This window comes from Pecten maximus, chromosome 11 (genome assembly GCF_902652985.1).
Source record: "Pecten maximus chromosome 11, xPecMax1.1, whole genome shotgun sequence".
Lineage (NCBI taxonomy): Eukaryota > Metazoa > Mollusca > Bivalvia > Pectinida > Pectinidae > Pecten > Pecten maximus.
In genome coordinates this window covers 38,933,782-38,951,498 of record NC_047025.1, presented here as the reverse complement: position 1 = coordinate 38,951,498, position 17,717 = coordinate 38,933,782, and the positions used below count along the sequence as shown (strand labels likewise).

At 36.9% G+C, this 17,717-nt stretch overlaps 1 protein-coding gene across 20 annotated transcripts in view; it reads left to right on the top strand.

The window, feature by feature from the left end:
* LOC117338177 (early endosome antigen 1-like) overlaps positions 1–17,717 on the top strand; it is a 103,236-nt gene that overhangs the window by 22,602 nt on the left and 62,917 nt on the right. For 19 of the 20 annotated variants that reach the window (XR_004534982.1, XM_033899410.1, XM_033899425.1 and 16 more), the window contains 7 exons: positions 3,767–3,850; positions 5,535–5,666; positions 5,934–6,004; positions 8,440–8,572; positions 10,396–10,527; positions 14,160–14,306; positions 17,359–17,442. Coding sequence is in view for 19 of the 20 variants with exons in the window: in XM_033899410.1 (XP_033755301.1) it covers positions 3,767–3,850; positions 5,535–5,666; positions 5,934–6,004; positions 8,440–8,572; positions 10,396–10,527; positions 14,160–14,306; positions 17,359–17,442 (783 nt within the window). In the remaining variant the exon portion in view is untranslated. The remainder of the gene's footprint in view (positions 1–3,766; positions 3,851–5,534; positions 5,667–5,933; positions 6,005–8,439; positions 8,573–10,395; positions 10,528–14,159; positions 14,307–17,358; positions 17,443–17,717) is intronic. The other variant, XM_033899420.1, reaches the window with a different exon arrangement.

Sequence of the window (17,717 nt, the reverse complement as noted above, 5' to 3'; positions counted from 1 at the left end):
AGTTCAGACAAGTATACCGCCAAGCTAAGGGTGTAGTACAGGTATATATACAGGTGTGCTACTGACGTACCATATGCCTGTAGATACTCATATTTAAAAATCAAAACAATAGTGATTGTCTCCCTTTATCCTATAGTGTCAGTAGGCATTAGAATCAATTCATTTGAAACTGAAAGAAATATTATTGTTTTATATATGTGCAAGTATAATGTCATTTTTTGTCACCATTTCCAATTTTATCAGATCAAATTTTATATATCTAAAATAGCAAGTAAAGTGTGTTAGTGATAATAGAGTGATTGGAATGCAATTTGGGTATCAACTGTTATGCATAGATTTATGTGCTTTTGAAATCTAATGGATATTTGAATCTTTCTTAAGTTGTTACTTATGGTAGATTAAGTATTATGGCAGTATAATAGGTTAATTCTACATTTAATCGAAAATCAAATATTTCGCTAAGAAAGATTTATTACACTACCACTTTGCTGTCGGAAGATATATGTTTCTGTGCATCAGACAAACCAGCTTGGCCAGCCTACATGTTCTGTAATAGTGTATGCAACTACACAACTTGTGTCCTAATGGTCTATCCTAATGGTCTATCATAATTGTCTATCCTTACAGTCTATCATAATGGTCTATCCTAATGGGCTATCCTAATGGTCTATCATAATGGTCTATCCTAACGGTCTATCATTACAGTCTATCATAATGGTCTATCCTAATGGTCTATCCTAACGGTCTATCCTAACGGTCTATCCTAATGGGCTATCCTAACGGTCTATCCTAATGGTCTATCATAATGGTCTATCCTAACGGTCTATCGTTACAGTCTATCCTAATGGTCTATCCTAACAGTCTATCATAACAGTCTATCCTAACAGTCTATCCTAACGGTCTATCCTAACGGTCTATCCTAATGGGCTATCCTAACGGTCTATCCTAACGGTCTATCCTAACAGTCTATCCTAACAGTCTATCCTAACAGTCTATCCTAACTGTCTATCCTAACCGTCTATCCTAATGGTCTATCATAACGGTCTATCCTAATGGTCTATCATAACGGTCTATCCTAATGGTCTATCCTAACGGTCATAACAGTCTATCCTAACAGTCTATCCTAACAGTCTATCCTAACGGTCTATCCTAACAGTCTATCCTAACAGTCTATCCTAACGGTCTATCCTAACGGTCTATCCTAATGGTCTATCCTAATGGTCTATCCTAACAGTCTATCCTAACAGTCTATCATAACAGTCTATCATAACGGTCTATCCTAACGGTCTATCATAACGGTCTATCCTAACGGTCTATCCTAACAGTCTATCCTAACAGTCTATCCTAATGGTCTATCCTAACAGTCTATCCTAATGGTCTATCCTAACGGTCTATCCTAACAGTCTATCCTAACAGTCTATCCTAACGGTCTATCATAACGGTCTATCCTAACAGTCTATCCTAAGGGTCTATCATAACGGTCTATCATAACGGTCTATCCTAACAGTCTATCCCAATGGTCTATCCCAATGGTCTATCCTAATGGTCTATCATAACGGTCTATCCTAATGGTCTATCCTAATGGTCTATCCTAACAGTCTATCCTAATGGGCTATCCTAACGGTCTATCCTAATGGGCTATCCTAACAGTCTATCCTAACAGTCTATCCTAACAGTCTATCATAACAGTCTATCCTAACTGTCTATCCTAATGGTCTATCATAACGGTCTATCCTAATGGTCTATCATAACGGTCTATCCTAATGGTCTATCCTAACGGTCATAACAGTCTATCCTAACAGTCTATCCTAACAGTCTATCCTAACGGTCTATCCTAACAGTCTATCCTAACAGTCTATCCTAACGGTCTATCCTAACGGTCTATCCTAATGGTCTATCCTAATGGTCTATCCTAACAGTCTATCCTAACAGTCTATCATAACAGTCTATCATAACGGTCTATCCTAACGGTCTATCATAACGGTCTATCCTAACGGTCTATCCTAACAGTCTATCCTAACAGTCTATCCTAACAGTCTATCCTAACAGTCTATCCTAATGGTCTATCCTAACGGTCTATCCTAACAGTCTATCCTAACAGTCTATCCTAACAGTCTATCCTTACGGTCTATCATAACGGTCTATCCTAACAGTCTATCCTAAGGGTCTATCATAACGATCTATCCTAATGGTCTATCATAACGGTCTATCCTAACAGTCTATCCCAATGGTCTATCCCAATGGTCTATCCTAATGGTCTATCATAATGGTCTATCATAACGGTCTATCCTAATGGTCTATCCTAATGGTCTATCCTAACAGTCTATCCTAATGGTCTATCCTAACGGTCTATCCTAATGGTCTATCCTAACGGTCTATCCTAACAGTCTATCCTAACTGTCTATCCTAATGGTCTATCATAACGGTCTATCATAATGGTCTATCCTAACAGTCTATCCTAACAGTCTATCATAACAGTCTATCCTAATGGTCTATCATAACGGTCTATCATAACGGTCTATCATAATGGTCTATCCTAACGGTCTATCCTAACAGTCTATCATAACGGTCTATCCTAACGGTCTATCCTAACAGTCTATCATAACAGTCTATCCTAACAGTCTATCCTAACTGTCTATCCTAATGGTCTATCATAACGGTCTATCATAACGGTCTATCCTAACGGTCTATCATAATGGTCTATCCTAACGGTCTATCCTAACGGTCTATCCTAACAGTCTATCCTAACAGTCTATCCTAACAGTCTATCATAACAGTCTATCCTAACTGTCTATCCTAATGGTCTATCATAACGGTCTATCATAACGGTCTATCCTAACGGTCTATCATAATGGTCTATCCTAACGGTCTATCCTAACGGTCTATCCTAACAGTCTATCATAACGGTCTATCCTAACAGTCTATCCTAACTGTCTATCCTAACGGTCTATCATAACGGTCTATCATAATGGGCTATCCTAACGGTCTATCCTAACATTCTATCCTAACAGTCTATCATAACAGTCTATCCTAATGGTCTATCATAACGGTCTATCCTAATGGTCTATCCTAACAGTCTATCATAATGGTCTATCATAATGGTCTATCATAATGGTCTATCATAATGGGCTATCCTAACGGTCTATCCTAACATTCTATCCTAACAGTCTATCATAACAGTCTATCCTAATGGTCTATCATAACGGTCTATCCTAATGGTCTATCCTAACAGTCTATCATAATGGTCTATCATAATGGTCTATCATAATGGGCTATCCTAACGGTCTATCCTAACATTCTATCCTAACAGTCTATCATAACAGTCTATCCTAATGGTCTATCATAACGGTCTATCCTAATGGTCTATCCTAACAGTCTATCATAATGGTCTATCATAATGGTCTATCCTAACAGTCTGTCCTAATGGTCTATCCTAATGGTCTATCCTAATGGTCTATCATAACGGTCTATCCTAACTGCCTATCCTAACAGTCTATCCTAGCAGTCTATCATAACGGTCTATCCTAACGGTCTATCCTAACGGTCATAACAGTCTAACCTAATGGTCTATCCTAACAGTCTATTCTCACAGTCTACCCTAATGGTCTATCCTAACAGTCTATCCTAATGGAAAATTACAACTGCATCAAGTTTTCCTTTTAATTGAATATAAAAATTAATGATTTCTTGCACTTTTTTCTCTTTTCAAAGCATAATTTTTTTTCTCTCATTGATAAATGAAATATTCTGATTTTATATTTTCCAGGAATACATGGCCAAGGCTCGTGACTTAGAGCGTGAACTGCGTGCCCTCACCATCGAGAAGACCAGGGCGGATGCCATGCTGGAGGTAAGACCAGGTCACTGGTTAGTGAGTAATTATAATTAGCTGTAAATACGGGAAGTCCCTCACCTTCTATTGTATATCATTATTGACTTCCTACCCCAACAATACACACAATGTCAAACTAACAGTCACTTCTTGTCAGACAAAAACAAAATTAAAAAACACAGACCTAAATCGTAATTGATACCCAACCTACATATATATATATATACATACCATTTAGGTAGGAAAGAATTTCCATATAGAGGAACACTTGTTCTCTTTCCATTACCTCATGTTTGGGTGTACAGGTACTCCATTTAGTCATGCATCACATGACTTGATACTGTTACCTGATTGGTTAATTCACTGATTTTGTGCATCACTTGTTGCTGTAGATGACCAGACTTGTCTTAAAAACTTTAAACTTGAACTCTGATGAAGGAATACTTACACTTACCTGGCACTGTTCTGATGGAATTTCACTATTTTACATTCAAGGCATAGAGGATTAATTGAAGTTTGGTTCATAGGATTTATATACATTTTGTCTGGAGTAGTGATTTTACCAGACAGAATGGTTTTCATCATATGTTAACAGTTCAAAGGAAACAATCTTCGGTGCTTCAGTGTTTTTTGTAAATATTTGTGACATGGAATCAAGCCCTAGATCAGAGTCTCATCAGAATGTGATGAAGAAATACCAGACTGTGAAGAGTATGTCCAGGTCGACCTTACATCATCGTCAATCACAACAGGGTGGTGGTTCAGACACGAGATCAGACGTCGGGTCAGATGGGAAGTCTGATAAAAGATCAGAACCATATAGTCTCACACAGTCCGGCAGTCTGAGTAGTTCTAGGTCTGACATACGATCACTGGACAATGGACAACTTAACACAGATCACAAATCAGTGCCAAATGTTTACTCAAAGTCAGAATTTTCTGATAAATATACCCCAGATGGATCAAACAGATCCGATTTTCAATCAAAAAGCATGGCAGATAGACAATCCACATCAGCCTATCAGTCTAAAATACAATCGGATGGACATTCTACAACAGCCTATCAGTCAAAGTCTATGTCAGATGGACAGTCTCGCTCTGAATTTCAGTCTAAATCACTGTCAGATAGAAATTCTTGGTCGGGCAATAAGTGTAAGTCCTTGTCAGATGGAGGTGTGTTACAGTCTCGGTCTGGTATGGAGTCTCGGTCAGAGGCCCAGTCCAAGTCCTTGTCAGATGGAGGTGTGTTACAGTCTCGGTCTGGTATGGAGTCTCGGTCAGAGGCCCAGTCCAAATCCTTGAGTAAGTGTGTGATGACTTGTGATGGACAGGAGAGATCTATGTACACCTCTAGACTGGAGATGCAGTCTCTACACTCCTCCAATATGGTAATGACTTCACAACCAGTGGAAAAATTAATTGAAAATAGGATTGAAACTATCAGAAACTTACTTACAATTTTACACCTATGCCTACCAGAAGTATGATCTATTCCATTATCTAGATTCTTAGATTTAGGCACGAATGGCTGTCAAGAAAGTTAAAAATATATCAGCTTATCCATTCCTTGGTTATTTCTGTCCATGTATGTGTTTTATTTTAGATAAAAACTGTTTAAGTAGGGACTTTTAACGTTAAGCTTTACATAAGTATATGTTGTAAATTCAATATCTATAAGGTCATCCTTGTATCTGTTATACAGGAGTTGCAGACCCGCCTTGGAAGACAGGAGGAGAGCAGTGGTGGACTAAGGGAAGAGAATTCTAACCTGAACCACGATGTCAACCAACTTATCTCTGTCATCCGCACGGCCAGGAACACCGGCCGATGGGAGGTAGGCACTGGGCTCGTACTAACTTTATTGCAATTACTGGGCTTAAAATGGCCAGTAACACTGGCCAACGGGAGGTAGACACAGGGTTCGCTCTAACTCAGCTATAACTATTGGCCTGATACACCGGTCAATTGGGAGATAGACATTAGGTTAATACTTATGTAATAACTTGGCTTAAAGGCATATTAGTGACATGATTATCATTACCAAACAAGATGGTGTAACTTGTAACATTATTTTCAGAGAAATGTTCTTTTCGTTTTTCAGACTGAGGCTGTCCGATTTCGGGAACTTTCGCATGATCAAGTGTTCGGTTCTCATATAGAAGCAGCAAGACTGTAAGTAAATCATGCCAACATAGTAGAGTGATACAAACTTAGTATAGTGATATCATTACAAACTTAGTATACTGATATCATTACAAACTTAGTATACTGATATCATTACAAACTTAGTACACTGATGTCATTACAAACTTAGTATACTGATATCATTACAAAATTAGTATAGTGATATCATTACAAACTTAGTATACTGATATCATTACAAACTTAGTATAGTGATAACATTACAAACTTAGTATACTGATATCATTACAAACTTAGTATACTGATATCATTACAAACTTAGTATACTGATATCATTACAAACTTAGTATAGTGATATCATTACAAACTTAGTATAGTGATATCATTACAAACTTAGTATAGTGATATCATTACAAACTTAGTATAGTGATATCATTACAAACTTAGTATACTGATATCATTACAAACTTAGTATAGTGATATCATTACAAACTTAGTATAGTGATATCATTACAAACTTAGTACACTGATATCATTACAAACTTAGTGTAGTGATATCATTACAAACTTAGTATAGTGATATCATTACAAACTTAGTATAGTGATATCATTACAAACTTAGTATAGTGATATCATTACAAACTTAGTATCATGATATCATTACACAGTTTGTATATTGATATCAAAGCAAACTTATTTTAGTGATACCATTACAATTATCATTACAAACTTAGTATACTATAGTGATATCCTGTTTTTTCCTATGTCAGCACATTCATGACATTGTTTAGTAGTACACAAAGACAATATGAAGTTTAGTATACAATGTGAACTGGTTAGGCCTCTGTGTGCTGCTAGGTTTGACAATTATCAATATCTCTAATATTTAACATTATTTACAGATTATATATAAACAGTATTTAACAATAGACTTGAGATACTCTTTTGCTATATATATATTGGGGAGAGAACTTACACAATAGGGTATTGTTTACATGTTGGTAGATTAAGACAGGCCCTTGATCTGTCCACATGTGTACTGCAGGCTGGGTATGTTCACAGACATAAATTTTGTCAGCTGGCTTGTGTATTGAATGAGGACTAAGTCAGCCTGGCCGGGTGTACATGTTATTGCGTTTCACAGTGGTTTTAGTGGGTAATGGTGTGAGACCAGAGATCTTTGATAACGGCTTCCCTAGTGGATCATATAGGATCTCAGCACGCTGGTAAAAGTTCCAGGTGTGAAATTAATATACGATCTCCTGACTGATATAGAAACTTGGTTTTGATGTCCATGTTGAAATCATCATATATTTAATTCATATTTTGTTGATATTTGGGAAATGGAAAAAAAAAGCCAAATTGCTTGAGGCATCCTAATTACTTGTAACTGGATATTTAATTTTGAAACAAAAGCCTGTTATCAGATTTCAGAATCATACAACTCACATATCATGTTCACTGCTCAGATCAGGCCAAATTTAAAACTTGAGTGCAGTATGCTATGCTGGCCTCCTAGTGCTAGTTAGTCCTCTGTGTTCGTGGGAACTTAAATATTTATGGATAAAAGACCTGTTCCTGTTCCCTCAGCAAAATATGTATACCCAACTCGACCCAGGTAAGAAAGTCAACGAAATTGTTCTTGTGAAATCTTCCGTTCTTGGAACCTTGTTCTTCACAAAATATACTGGAAGATAATCAGATTTAGTTTATATAGGAAGCTTCTAGGAAAGACATTGGAAATCAGCAGTTCAACACCTATTATTTATGTATATTGGATATATACCCAATACTATCAAATTATATTTACATTTACACTGCAGCCCCACTATATAACTTTACCAAGCTCACTTGGAAGTTATGAGTCCATAACTTCCAAATCTTTATTATGACGTCATTAATATAGTGACGTCGGCGATAACGAAAGATGGCTGTTGAAAAGGCTGTTCCGTCTTTGACGATAATAATTTGTTCATTCATCGTCGGAGCAAAATTCCTGGATATAGTCTTTAAAAATCGTTGTCAAATGTAAATATAAGCATTGAACTGCTTTTAATTGGAAGTTATGGGCTGATGAATGCCAACTGGACAAAGGCAAATTCAACATGAAGCGCTAGCGCGCTTCATTAAATTTGCCTTTGTCCAGTTGGCATTCATCAGCCCATAACTCCAACTGAAAGCAGTTCAATGCTTAAATGAATGTACATGTTTTTGCCCATTATCCAACTTCATCAGGTTGGCACATACACAATATGCAAAAACGATGTAATGGAAATTTGTTCAACACAGTTATCATTTAATAGCTTAAAGATTGCAAAAAAAAGATTACCTCAAAATATGTACATCAGTAAAACCTATGTAACACTGGAAATAACAGGTTTAAGCACAGACTTCTGCTGATGTCTGTTTGATATGAACAAGAGATGTCACTTCAGACTGTATCAGGGATGTTATTGTTCTTACAGAAGAACAGTAGAGGATGCTGAGGAGCGTTCTAGAGACCTGAGGGATCAACTCCGTCGTAAAGACGAACAGATGGACAAGCTGCAGCAAGAGATCAACTTACTGAGGACACAGAGCAGAGCCTCACGTGATGAGGTAGGTCAATATAGAGTACAGCCTCGTGTGATGAGGGAGGTCAATATAGAGTACAGCCTCGCGTGATGAGGGAGGTCAATATAGAGTAGAGCCTCGCGTGATGAGGTAGGTCAATATAGAGCAGAGCCTCGCGTGATGAGGTAGATCAATATAGAGTACAGCCTCACATGATGAGGTAGGTTGATATAGATCAGAGCCACGCGTGATGAGGTAGGTCAATATAGAGTAGAGTCTCGCGTGATGAGGTAGGTCAATATAGAGTTCAGCCTCGCGTGATGAGGGAGGTCAATATAGAGTACAGCCTCGCGTGATGAGGTAGATCAATATAGAGTACAGCCTCGCGTGATGAGGTAGGTCAATATAGAGTACAGCCACGCGTGATGAGGGAGGTCAATATAGAGTAGAGCCTCGCGTGATGAGGTAGGTCAATATAGAGTAGAGCCACGCGTGATGAGGTAGGTCAATATAGAGTACAGCCTCATGTGATGAGGTAGGTCAATATAGAGCAGAGCCTCGCGTGATGAGGTAGATCAATATAGAGTACAGCCTCACATGATGAGGTAGGTTGATATAGATCAGAGCCACGCGTGATGAGGTAGGTCGTTATAGAGTAGAGCCTCGCGTGATGAGGTAGGTCAATATAGAGTAGAGCCTCGCATGATGAGGTAGGTCAATATAGAGCAGAGCCTCGCGTGATGAGGTAGGTCAATATAAAGCAGAGCCTCGGGTGATGAGGTAGGTCAATATAGAGCAGAGCCTCGCGTGATGAGGTAGGTCAATATAGAGCAGAGCCTCGCGTGATGAGGTAGGTCAATATAAAGCAGAGCCTCGGGTGATGAGGTAGGTCAATATAGAGCAGAGCTTTGTTTGAGGAGATGGTTGATATTGAGTAGAGCCTCACGTGAGAAGATAAGTTGATATTATATCTTGCTTCAGGCAGAAGGTTTGGTAGCATGTGTGAGTTATAGTGGAATAGATGTGTGCTTAGAAAGCTGAAAAATATCTGCAATTAGTGTTATCCCCCCTTTTTATTCGTAAATTCCAACTTTTGCTTTTGTTAGTCGGTAAATACTTCAAAGATTCTTTACAAAAGTAGGTTCATGTGGAAGAGCTTAAGATTTTATGCGGGCATTAATATACAGTACTATAGTGAGATGAATAGTTGTTAAGTTGTAGATTTTATATTAGAAGTTACATTACTTCCAACATATTATTCATGATTTGTAGATCTGCATGTGTTTGTATGGAGTAACTCTCAGCTTGTGATAACCCATTGCATAATATGTAAGGCTGTGATTTGTTAATTCTCTGTCTACATGTAATCAATGTGTACATTATGAATAAATCACAATATCATTGCACAGAAAATTTCTTTATGGAAAAAAATCAGGGATCTTTGTTTAAGTGGACTTGTAGACAAATGAAAATAACATTTTAGCTGAAAGTGAGTTTGTTAATTTTAATTATGAATGTCATATAAATGTCCTTTTAAGATGATGTTTTAAAACAAAGCTTAGTTTTGTTATCCTTTCTGTCACAGTGTTACTGTTAGGATGTTTAGCATAAATAAGATAGAGTTTACTGAGGTTCGTCATGGAGAACTTTAAATAGGAAATTTTAATCAAACTGAAAAAAAAGGTGTTTATATGATCAAATGATACAAAAATAAATGGTGATTGAACTTATTTCATTTGTTTGTGTCATTAAGAAATACATAACAAGCCATATATCTTGATATATATACCAAAAGTTTGGTACAGAATTCATTTGCCTAGAAAAGAGCCAGAATTATTACAAATATTGATGGTTTTGTTTTTTAACAGAGGCGTACAGATGGACAAGCTGAGAGAGAAACTGCAACAACTAGTCAGTCAACTGAGAAAGATTTCGCCATCATGCAGCTGAAGAGAGATTTACGGCAAGCAGAGCAGCGTATCGAAGACATGCAGCTAGAGGTAAGCCTTTACTGGCATTTATGTGTAATGACGAACCAATCAGCAACATCAAAATATCATAGCTTTATCGTGTTTATTACAGGACTGTCTGAAATCGATTCATGACATAAATTATTACAGTTAGCTATACAAGGGAGGATACTGTGGTAAAACGTATTAGAGATGAGTTCTTTGTGATCATAGCTTGTGCTAAGGACTACATGGCTGTTTTCATTTTTGCGGTCCAAACGGGTTGGACCAGTTGGATGGACCAATGTTGTTCATTTATGAAATAATGACGGACCTGGTGATTTTATATTGTTTTAAGACGAACCTTGACAAAGACTTTCAAGGCCTGTTCTAGCATTTGCAGGTCCGTCAAGATATATGATTGAAATATTACATTTAAGAACTGACGAACCGGTTTGTCTGCATAAATGAACAGGCCCCATGTACCTGTAACCTTAGCTTACAGTAAACCTCTGGTCAGTTTGTATTGGTGGTAAATTCGATCATGTGAATTATTAGATAAGAGAAAAAAAAATTGAATTGACCCTCTTTCAGATAATTTGAGAAAACACCAGTATGGGAAGCTGATGGTGTGCTTTATGGCAAACTATAAATTTATCAGAGTGTATTTTCAAATACTGTGTTTGCTGAGCCGTTTGGTTATATAATTGTGTCCAAACCACTCCCTTATTTATTGTTAATCAGTGTGGGCCCTTTAAACATGCCAGAATTCACATGACCAGTTAGGCCAAGAGGTGTCAGTAAACTTGAAAGGTACTAATTATATAATGGCTGGCATGATGAAGGGACATGCTTTATTGACGAGGGTTCAGGTCCAGTCAAAACAAAATCCATTGTTGTCCCAATTAGTAATGTGTAACTTTGTAGGCACCAAATTTGTTTGGTAGATATAATTACTAATAATATAAAAGCAGATATATTTCTTGTCAGCTGAAAGGCTGCAAGGCTGTAATAGCAGACGTAAGACCTGTTAAATAAATAAAAATTAAGCAGAGGTATTCTGTATATACATATATCTTGAAGTAGCACCCTGGTTACGTGGGACGTTATATAAATGTAGTTTTATCACTATAAAAAGGGACCATTCATTACAAAGTTATATGTGAATATTGAATCAGTTTGTGATGATTCATATAAAATCTACAAGTTGTTAACCTAAACATAATCAACTTTTATAAATAGTACGCCATTGAACCATACTGTACTGTATTTGGGCAGACACAATGGCTTTTGTTTCGTGATATCTATCATTATGATCACATAGAAGTGTAGATAAAATATCCTCATTCCAGCCATTTGATACATTATTGTGCCACTGCATTAGGAATTATACATGGTATTCCACTTTTTTTCTCTCTTTCAAACTGACTGAAGGTTTACTGTACTTTGAAATTTCTATGAAATATCATAATCAAAACAGTTCTTAAATTAAGAGATAATTTAAAACAATTTTGTTTTTTATTAGACTTTTGCATGAATTTGATTGTTGTAATATTTTGTAACCAGAATTCATAGTTTGTACAGATGATGAAAAGTGCTGGAATTTTGGGTCAGTGCTGGAAAAGTGCTGGAATTTTGGGTCAGTACTGGAAAAGTACTGGAATTCATACTTACTCAGTGTAAACATGGTTTTTTAGATTACTCAAAAATGAAGAATTTATCACCAAACAATTTATAAAAAGATTTTTATCATTAACATCATTTAGTATTTTTTTATTATTATCAAATTGATAACAAAATTACCTCAATTCCCTACAAGTTTGGAAAAAATGCACTTAGAAAATTAAGAAAAAGTGCTGAAAATGTACTTGAAAGGAGCTTGAATTTTGTTATGAAAAATCTGTATGAATTATGGAATTCCACAATTCTTCTATTTCTATACCAATGTGTTACACATCATGTTAGAGCTTTTGCAGATATGTTTTATTTTTAGCTAGTTAAGTTCTTACTAGTAAAACAAATGTTCATCTGCTTCCAGCATTTGTTGCTTTATGTATTTTTGTCTTCTGCTATGTATATACTCTATATCTTTTTACTTGTCATGTGCTTTTCATCATAGGAGTCGTTTAGAGCCTGTTGTATCACAGAACCTAGTTTGTCCAGAACACAGTAGATTTTTGAAACAGAGAATTTTTTTTGGTTTTTTTTAAGAGAAAGTAATAATATCATTTTTTTGTGGAGGTGGATGGATTTGATTAAAAAAATATCAAGAAAAGATGAAAGTCTTTAGAATCAGTAATAGAAATTTGAATAATCTTCTTAAAGGTAAATGATATCTACATTGTACTATACTGTAGCTGAATGTAGAACGAAAGTTTGTGTACAAAATGGTGGAAACTTTTTTGAATGGCATTATATGTAAGAAACTGAAAACATGATGAAGTGGTTACTGTGGTTGTCAATAAATACTGATAATAGCTAATGTAGTAACAGATAATCCCGTTCAGATGTATGTAAGAATGTGTAGTAACAGATAATCCCGTTCAGACGTATGTAAGAATGTGTAGTAACAGATAATCCCGTTCAGACGTACGTATGTAAGAATGTGTAGTAACAGATAATCCCCTTAGATGTATGTAAGAATGTGTAGTAACAGATAATCCCCTTAGATGTATGTAAGAATGTGTAGTAACAGATAATCCCGTTCAGATGTACGTATGTAAGAATGTGTAGTAACAGATTATCCCGTTCAGATGTACGTATGTAAGAATGTGTAGTAACAGATTATCCTGTTAGATGTATGTAAGAATGTGTAGTAACAGATTATCCTGTTAGATGTATGTAAGAATGTGTAGTAACAGATTATCCTGTTAGATGTATGTAAGAATGTGTAGTAACAGATTATCCTGTTAGATGTATGTAAGAATGTGTAGTAACAGATAATCCCGTTAGATGTATGTAAGAATGTGTAGTAACAGATTATCCCGTTCAGATGTATGTAAGAATGTGTAGTAACAGATAATCCCGTTAGATGTATGTAAGAATGTGTAGTAACAGATTATCCCGTTAGATGTATGTACGAATGTGTAGTAACAGATAATCCCGTTAGATGTATGTACGAATGTGTAGTAACAGATAATCCCGTTAGATGTATGTACGAATGTGTAGTAACAGATAATCCCGTTAGATGTATGTACGAATGTGTAGTAACAGATAATCCCGTTAGATGTATGTACGAATGTGTAGTAACAGATTATCCCGTTAGATGTATGTAAGAATGTGTAGTAACAGATAATCCCGTTAGATGTATGTACGAATGTGTAGTAACAGATAATCCCGTTAGATGTATGTAAGAATGTGTAGTAACAGATAATCCCCTTAGATGTATGTATGCAAGAATATACCGTAATCAATCATCACCTTATCTGGTTCGTTTAATCCATTGTAGATTCAACATAGCCTTTTTTTTTTGTTGAAAAAGTTCTAATTTTGCAAAAGGAACTATTTCTAAATTTTTCATGTTTGTTTTGGAAATTTTGGCATTGGAAATTATAATTCTAATTTTTGTTGCCTACCGTTGACTTCGGTGAATTCTTTTTTCATGAATGATGTTTGCATGTGTTTTGTCTTGTGTGTTTTTGTTGGTGTCACACTAGTTTCACTTCTGTCTGCCCGCCTGCCAGGTATCCAACAGAGAACGGAAGATTTCGACCCTCCAATCACAGCTTAGCGACCTGCACACACAAATCGGCCGCCGTGAGTCGGAGAACACAGCGCACCAACAGACTATTAAAATGTTACAGGAGAAACAGCGCTATTCTGTAGGGGAGGTAACTAGCGACTATATCCTGTCCTTCCATCCTTTATTGTTGTCCTCTACTGTAGGGGAGGTAACTAGCGACTATATCCTGTCCTTCCATCCTTTATTGTCTTCCTCTACTGTAGGGGAGGTAACTGGTGACTACATCCTGTCTTTCTATCCTTTATTGTCGTCCTCTACTGTAGGGGAGGTAACTAGCGACTATATCCTGTCCTTCCATCCTTTATCGTCGTCCTCTACTGTAGGGGAGGTAACTATTGACTATATCCTGTCCTTCCATCCTTTATTGACGTCCTCTACTGTAGGGGAGGTAACTATTGACTATATCCTGTCCTTCCATCCTTTATTGTCGTCCTCTACTGTAGGGGAGGTAACTAGCGACTATATCCTGTCCTTCCATCCTTTATTGTCTTCCTCTACTGTACGGGAGGTAACTAGCGACTATATCCTGTCCTTCCATCCTTTATTGTCATCCTCTACTGTAGGGGAGGTAACTAGCGACTATATCCAGTCCTTCCATCCTTTATCGTCGTCCTCTACTGTAGGGGAGGTAACTATTGACTATATCCTGTCCTTCCATCCTTTATTGACGTCCTCTACTGTAGGGGAGGTAACTATTGACTATATCCTGTCCTTCCATCCTTTATTGTCGTCCTCTACTGTAGGGGAGGTAACTAGCGACTATATCCTGTCCTTCCATCCTTTATTGTCTTCCTCTACTGTACGGGAGGTAACTAGCGACTATATCCTGTCCTTCCATCCTTTATTGTCATCCTCTACTGTAGGGGAGGTAACTAGCGACTATATCCAGTCCTTCCATCCTTTATTGTTGTCCTCTACTGTAGGGGAGGTAACTAGCGACTGTATCCTGTCCTTCCATCTTTTATTGTCGTCCTCTACTGTAGGGGAGGTAACTAGCGACTATATCCTATCCTTCCATCCTTTATTGTTGTCCTCTACTGTAGGGGAGATAACTAGCGACTGTATCCTGTCCTTCCATCCTTTATCGTCGTCCTCTACTGTAGGGGAGGTAACTATTGACTATATCCTGTCCTTCCATCCTTTATTGTTGTCCTCTACTGTAGGGGAGGTAACTAGCGACTATATCCTATCCTTCCATCCTTTATTGTTGTCCTCTACTGTAGGGGAGATAACTAGCGACTGTATCCTGTCCTTCCATCCTTTATCGTCGTCCTCTACTGTAGGGGAGGTAACTATTGACTATATCCTGTCCTTCCATCCTTTATTGTTGTCCTCTACTGTAGGGGAGGTAACTAGCGACTGTATCCTGTCCTTCCATCCTTTATCGTCGTCCTCTACTGTAGGGGAGGTAACTGGTGACTACATCCTGTCTTTCTATCCTTTATTGTCGTCCTCTACTGTAGGGGAGGTAACTAGCGACTATATCCTGTCCTTCCATCCTTTATTGTTGTCCTCTACTGTAGGGGAGGTAACTAGCGACTGTATCCTGTCCTTCCATCCTTTATTGTCGTCCTCTACTGTAGGGGAGATAACTAGCGACTATATCCTGTCCTTCCATCCTTTATTGTCGTCCTCTACTGTAGGGGAGGTAACTAGCGACTATATCCTGTCCTTCCATCCTTTATTGTCGTCCTCTACTGTAGGGGAGGTAACTAGCGACTATATCCTGTCCTTCCATCCTCGGACAGATTGTAATATACGTCAAACAATTACTGGTCAAGTGTCGGATACGTCCATAATGTACTGAATTTTTCTGTTGTGTCTTTTTTTCTTGCATGCTGGTGAATGTTTACCAGTGTTTTGGTTATGTTGCATGACACCCTTTAAACTGTATGTATATTTAGTGATCTTATCCTGATAATTCTGGAGTATTTTGCTGATGTTAACATATGACACACTTTACATTGGGCCTATCTTGGTACCCCAGCATCACCTTATTCTAAATGTTCATCTAAAAATGTATCCCACAAATTCATGCGGCAGCATGCATCAGTTCAACAAACATAAACATTCAGTAAACTCATCATTGTGTCATGGTTTTACATCTGGGATGTTATCAATTTACTTGTTAAATTCCTTTTTACACACCTCAAATTTTGAAGTTTTATTGATCATTTATAGAAGGAATATCATTATATTAAAAAGACCTTTAACAAATATTTGGTGTCATTTGAAGAAAATCTGCATATGACATTGATACATTCAAGAGACCTGTCAGTTGTTTATAAATTCAAAATAAATATGTATATACATTAGCATAGAACTAAAGCCATAATATATATATATTAGTAGTGGATTTCTTGTCCAAACCTGCCTACTAGACACGCAGAATTCCCTTGGTATGCATATATGCATGTATATCTTCATCGCGACCTTTAAACCCCACATAATGGTTGTATTGGCTGTTGTGTTCCATTGTGTCACCCCAGAGGAATGCCAGGCTAATAATTAGATGTGTATAGCCGCTATACGCCTCACCGACTCCACAAAATAACTTATCGACAAAGCTTAAAACAGCTCTTTCAGTTTTTCATTAGCCGACCTAGGCTGTATAGGTTACAATGGGCCTGACTAACTAGATTAATTAAGAAAGGGACAAACAATTAGTTTTCTGTTGATTGGGTAAAAAACTATATAATATGCTGATAAATTTCATCAACATTTTAAAGTACACATACATATCAAATAAACATTAGACAAATAGTTGAGTTTTGTGTTGCTTCAAGCTTTTGCTCAGAGAAAACTAGATTTGATGTTTGTAGTTGACCTGACATTTATATAATGGTAATGGTTTAAACTGTCTTCCCGATGAAAAATAGCAATGGCATCAACTACTTAGTAGATATTATGACAGAATTAGTGTACAAAGGAAGTCAACAAATTGTTGTATTACATGTAATGAAAACTTTATGATTACACCATCAAAGTTAGTAATGCAGATGGAGAGGCATTTCAAATTAGATTTCTTAATTATAAGTCTGATATAGATGTCTTTCTTAACATGTATTTAAAATGAAGTTTGAAGGGTATTTGAGGTTGGAGGGTTAATTAAGAGATATTAACATAATTTGTATTTACAGACTGCCAAGGCAGATGAAGCTATCCGACAACTCAAACTGGAGGTAACACATGCCAAGGACTATGCCTCCAAATCCTCCAAAGATGTAAGTGTAATAAATGTCTCTTTTGTACAAGGTCATAAGCTCTCACTCGGAAGGGTCATCCAAAGTCATAAGTATTCATAAACTCTGCATACCTCATGGCAAAATTAACGTTCCCAAGATCATGAATACTCAACAGCTCTGTATATACTCAACAGCTCTGTATACAACATCTCAAGGTCATGCATACTCATCATCTCTGTATACAACATTCCAAGGTCATGAATACTCTTTAGCTGTACATGCAACAACTCAAGATCATGAATACTCACCATCTC